General features: G+C 49.4%; 1 protein-coding gene across 1 annotated transcript; it reads right to left on the minus strand.

Moving 5' to 3' along the window:
• Window positions 1-1,473: 1,473 nt before the first annotated feature.
• Window positions 1,474-4,071, minus strand: LOC116026954. The gene has a single exon (XM_031268380.1). It carries the CDS (start codon window positions 4,069-4,071, stop codon window positions 1,474-1,476), a length of 2,598 nt encoding a protein of 865 aa, XP_031124240.1.
• Between the last annotated feature and the right edge of the window lie 1,869 nt (window positions 4,072-5,940).

Below are 5,940 nucleotides of genomic sequence, written 5' to 3' on the forward strand. Positions count from 1 at the left end.
ATCCTTGTAACACTATCTTGCGAGCTAGCATATGGGCCCCTTGATGAGCTGAACAAATTCCCCGATGCGCCTCCTCCATAACTTGGTTTGCCTCAGAAGGGTACAAACACCTTAGCAACGGCCCCCCGAAAGACTTTTTGTACATGTGACCATCTATCAACACATACGCGGAGGATCGTCTCTGAATTTTCGCTGCTTCGGCCGGATCGTCAGGGAGGTCCCCCGTTTCCTTGTACCTACGAATTTCCTCCATCCAGAATACTTCTGGATGTTCCTCAGGGTCCAGTTCCTCAGTGATACACACGTCTTCTGGAGCGACTTTTGGTTCTATGCTGGGTAGCGAGACTCGTTCGTTCTGATAGATTCTGAGGAGATGATTCGGTATTCCTCCTAAGGCCATTTTGGACAGAATATCGGCCTCTGTATTCTCAGCGCAGGGCACGTGCTCTAATTCATAAGCTTCGAATTCACCCAGAAGTCCCTCAGTGATTTCTTTATATCGTCCGAGTCTTTCGTTCTTCACCTCACATGTTCCAGTTACTTGTCCGACCACTAAGCGGGAGTCGGTCTTTATCCGGATCTTCTGAACTTTAAGGGCCTTGGCCATCCGCAATCCTCCGATCACGGCCTCATACTCAGCCTCATTATTCGAGGTTTTGAACTCGTACGTCAATGAATAGTATAAACGGAAACCTTCAGGAGTCGTCAACATGATTCCACCCCCACAATGATGTTGACTGGCGGCTCCATCGGCATGCATTTCCCACCAATCCCCTTCCTCAGGGGCCTTGGCATTGGGTTCCGAGCTCTGAGCGGTGCATTCTACTATAAAATCGGTTAAGGCTTGGCCTTTCACTGAGGGGCGAGGGTGATACTCAATCCCATACTGGGTGAGCTCTACGGCCCACTTTACCAAACGCCCCGAAGAGTTGGGGTTTCGCAAAACACCTGCCAAAGGCTGATCGGTTAAGACTCGGATGGGATGAGCTTGGAGGTACGGTACCAGCTTCCGGGCTGTGATCACCAGAGCGTACACCACCTTTTCCAAAGGGGTATACCGAATCTCTGAAGCCTTTAAGGCTCGGCTAACATAGTAGACGGGATGCTGTACTCGCTCCTCCTCTCGGATTAACACAGAACTAACAGCCTTCTGAGAGGCGGCTAGATAGAGGAATAACACTTCCCCTTCCTTCGGAGTAGATAGTAGTGGCGGGGTCTGTAAATAATCTTTTAACTCGTCAAACGACTTCTGGCATTCTTCTGTCCAGCGAAACCCTTCCCTCTTCTTCATGGCTTCGAAAAAAGGTAAGGCCCGGTCTGCTGATTTAAACAGGAACCTGTTTAAGGCTGCATATCAAGTATAGCCTTCACCTTTTCAGGGTTAGGCTCGATTCCTTTCCAGGTGACCATATAACCAAGGAATTTTCCTCCTCGTACCGCAAAGGCGCACTTTTTTGGGTTCAATCGCAGATTTTATTTTTCCATTATGGCAAAGGTAGCCGCCAAATCTCTCGCGTGAGTTCCTTCATCTTTGCTTTTCACAAGCATGTCATCCACATAGGCTGCCATGGATTTTCCTAGCAGATCTCTGAACAATCGTCCTACCATTCGGGTATAGGTGGCCCCAGCATTCTTTAGTCCAAAAGGCATTACCCGATAGCAGTATACCCCATCTGGGGTGATAAAGGCAGTCTTCTCTTCATCAGCGGGGTGCATGAAGATTTGATGATAGCCCCGGAAGGCGTCCATGAAGCTCAATAGATCACAGCTAGCCGTCTCGTCCACCAACTGATCGATCCTTGGTAAAGGGAAAGGATCTTTCGGGCAAGCTTGATTAAGATCTGTGTAATACATGCACATTCGCCAAGCGGGAGGCTTTGGCACAAGCACTACATTGGCAAGCCAGTCCGGATATTTTACCTCACGGATATGCTGCGCAGCCATCAAGGTTTCCACCTCCTTCTTAACGAATTCTCGTCGATCCGCCGAGAGGTATCTTTTCTTCTGAATTACGGGTTTGTGGTTAGAGTTGACAGCCAATCGGTGGCAAATGACCGACCGGTCAACTCCCGGCATATCTTCAGGGCCCCAGGCAAATACCTTTTGATATTTTTGCAATTCCTGGATAATTTCTTGTTTGACTTTCTCAGCCAAACCCACTCCGATCCTTACTCGTTTCTCAAGGCGCGAGGGGTCAATCTCAACTTCCTCTAGTTCTACCGCCGGCTCGGGTCGGTCAAGACTCTTTAACTGTTCCTCCCGACTAGTGATAGCGTGAATCCTCAGGTCCGTTTTCCCAATCTTTCGGCAGGATTGTAAATAACAATCCCGAGCTGCCTTCTGGTCGCACCGAGCGACTCCGATCCCATTGGGAGTCCAGAATTTCAAACAAAGATGCTCTAGGGAGATGAGAGCACCCAGATCCTCCAACCCAGGTCGCCCTAGAATCATATTATGGGAGCAGGATAGGTTAACTACCACAAATTCCATGTCTATGCTTCGAAGGTTGGGAAAGGTCTCGATTTCGACCGGCAAACGTATGGATCCCTCTGACTCAATCGAGTCCCCGGTAAAACCGGCCAGAGGTGTTTTCACAGGTTTTAGCTTGTCACGTTGTAACCCCAATCTCTCAAACACCTCTAGATACAAGATGTTCACGCTACTCCCTGTGTCCACTAAGACTCTTCGGACTACCGTGCCATGGACGTCCATGGCAATAACCAAAGCATCCCGATGGGGGTGTTGGCTTCGGGGTAGGTCCTCATCGGTAAACAAAATGGGTTCTCGACATACCTTTTTTAGACTATCATCCCGACCGTAGATGGTCCCCACGTATAGTTGCCGAGCCCAAGCTTTCCGAGAACCGGATGAATCCCCTCCTTCCAGTCCTCCTACTATCATGTTGATAACAGGTTTGTGCTTCCAATTTGTCTCCTCTTCCTCAGAGGCGGGTTGTTTTCCTCGATCGGAGCGCGAATCTGTTTTGTCGGAGCGCGGATGTCGCCTCCATTGATTAGGTGGAGGCGGGGCACCCTTCTGTATCATGGCCTCTATTTCTTTGCGCAGGTAAAAACATTCCTCCGTGGTATGTGTAGTCGATCGGTGATATCGACAGTATTTCGTCGGGACCCGTCCCGGTGGTAGGATCTCGGGCTGATCTCCAGGTTTCAGAGGCGGAGGGGGAGGCAAGGTATCTTTTACCTCATGCACGGGTTGGGCCACGGTAAGGCGAGGGGGCGGAGCCCCCACCCTCTCAGCTCCCACGGTAAGGCGAGGGGGCGGAGCCCCCACCCTCTCAGCTCCTCGTCGAACCTCAGTGCGACTAGGACGCTCAGGTTCCGCTCCTCGTCGAACCTCAGTGCGACTAGGACGCTCAGGTTCCGCTCGACTCCTGGAGTCAGGTCGTGATTGCTTAGCGCTGGATCCGGCAGCTTCTCGCTGCCGTTTTTGTCTCACAGCCTCTTCCGTGTCTGCCTGACGACTGGCTCTCTGGATAGCCTCCACATACGTCTTAGGACGATCATTGTGAAGATCAATAAACAATTTGCCTGCTCGGAGCGACTCCATGAAAAAGGTGATAGCCACTTGCTCGTCTAACCCCTCGATAATTTGTACCTCCTTTTGCCATCGAGCCAGATACGTCTTCAAAGCTTCTCCCTCATCTTGACTGATTCCGCTCAAGTGGGTAAGATTGCGCTGTGGCTTGATGTTCACGGCGTAATGAGTAAGGAATCGGTCGGCTAAATCATTGAAGCATCGAATGGAATAGCTTGGCAATGCCAAAAACCATTTTTGGGCGAGCCCCTTGAGAGTAGGAAGAAAAGCCTTGCACATAAGTGGCTCTTCCACCCCTAAGACTTGCATTTTGGCCTGGTAGCTGACCAGATGTTCTCGGGGATCCCCCGTCCCATCAAAAGTGGCATGTTTCGGGATTTTTAGGTCCGCGGGAGCCCGATAGTCTATAATTTCATCCACGAAGGGCGAGGAGGTTAATAGATTCTCCGCGGAAGGCCTCACCTTGCCCTCAAATTGATCCTGTAGGTCTTGTAGCCTTCGCTCGAAACCTTCCATTTGACTTCGGCGGTACTTAGGTTCCGCGGGGGATTCTGCGCTACTTTCTAATATAGTAGCCTGCACCCTCCGCCAAGCCGCCGCGGCTCGACGTTCTTGGCGATTACCGTTCGGTCAATCCGGGTTTCTGCGCGGCGGGTTTTGTAACGGATTTCCCTGGGGGTCACTTAAACGATCCATAACGGACCGGGCTATCTCCGACGCCTGCCGTCTTCTCGACGGGGGGCCGGGTGATCCTCCCTGTGACGCCCTTCTGGCTCAGTAACTTGAGGGTTCGCGGTCCCTTCCACCGTTGGTCGAACGAGATCAGTCTGATTGTTTGTGCCGAAGTTCTCAAGCCTTCATCTTTCAACCTCATTGATGACTTGAACTACAATTTGTTCCAACTCCCCGGGTGGAGGTCGGTTACTTATCGTATCCTGACGAGATTCCCCGGTGTGCCGGGAAGTCTGCCGGCTCAGACGCCCCCTCAAGTCTTGGCTGTTTGGTCGTCCCAGTTGTTCTCTTAAGTCGGCTCCGCCGGAGGGTGCTCCATTGGGATGTCCTGATATTTGTTCTCTTAAGTCTTGACTGTTAGGTCGAGCTAGTTGTTCTCGCAAATCGCGGCCATTGGACCGGCCCAATTGCTCTCGTAAGTCGTTGGAACGAGGTCGTCCCCCCGCACTGATTGCCTTACCTGCCTCTCTCATTGCTTCACCGGAGATGCGACACTTTTATTCGATCCCCACAGACGGCGCCAGTGATGGTTTCCCGATCTTCAGGCGATTGGCCGGCGGGCCAACACTACCGGAAAATTACAAGAACAATAAACGTATTTTATATAAATTCTCAAGTGGTTTTGTCTCCCCTGCTCATATCTCAATCCCCCTTCAAAGGGTTCCGTATGGCTATTTATCTCACGCACCTGGTTGGTTACACACTTAATATCCTAATCAACGATACAAATAATAGCTCATAAAAGACATTAAATGCTCATAATGATAGCCGTTCTCTTATGATTGTCCGTTGGTTCTCTCGACCTTTCATCTCCGTTGAGTGTCCTCAAGAGTCTGTCGAAGACCAGCCGACAGCCTTATATACTCGGTCATCCAATTCCCCTTCCGACCGACCCCCAAGGAGTCGGGGCGGTCTTCACATGTTTCGGGGTATCGACACCTTACGGGACGATCGACCCCCGAGGAGTCGGGGCGGACCTCGCATGTTTCAGGGTATCAATGTTCTATTAGCTTTTCTTCCTCCCGGCCGGCTCGTCTACCCGGTCGCCCTTTATATACCATCAGCTACAACTTGAACGACCAACAAATTAACAATAAAAGAGGTTGTGGATTACCCTATTTTAGTACATTATCATGATCGATTAGCATTTTACCTAGGTTTTAACAGTTAATTTGGATTAGCCTAGTGGAATTAATTAAATGTTTATGGAATTTTATGATCTCTAGAGTTGTTACGTAAGATGTTGATAATTCTTAATAATGTTTCTTTTTTTTTTGAATACTACTAACTCTATTACAATGCAGTATCTGTTCATAACTACTTTCTCAACATATTGAAGCACAAGAGTCAGTATTGCCTCCACTGAGGCTCGAACTCACCACCTCTCGTATAACGGGTTAAAGATGATCTATTAGTATTTGTTTTATAAGTAGAGGGAGAGGATCAGCCCAAGGTTCGTCTAGTGGTGTCTAATGCCTTCAAGAGCTTGGTACGCCCTCTTTGTTCTCCTTAAGCTCATGAAGAATTTCTTCCAGGAGAGTGTTGAGATTCCTCCCTTTATATATCCCTTTGCTTAATCGCGATGCTTATGAGTCTGTCACATGATTTTGTTCTCTTATCAATACATGTCTTATTTCAAAAATAGTATTCCGT

The sequence above is a fragment of the Ipomoea triloba genome, chromosome 8 (assembly GCF_003576645.1).
Source record: "Ipomoea triloba cultivar NCNSP0323 chromosome 8, ASM357664v1".
Taxonomy (NCBI): domain Eukaryota; kingdom Viridiplantae; phylum Streptophyta; class Magnoliopsida; order Solanales; family Convolvulaceae; genus Ipomoea; species Ipomoea triloba.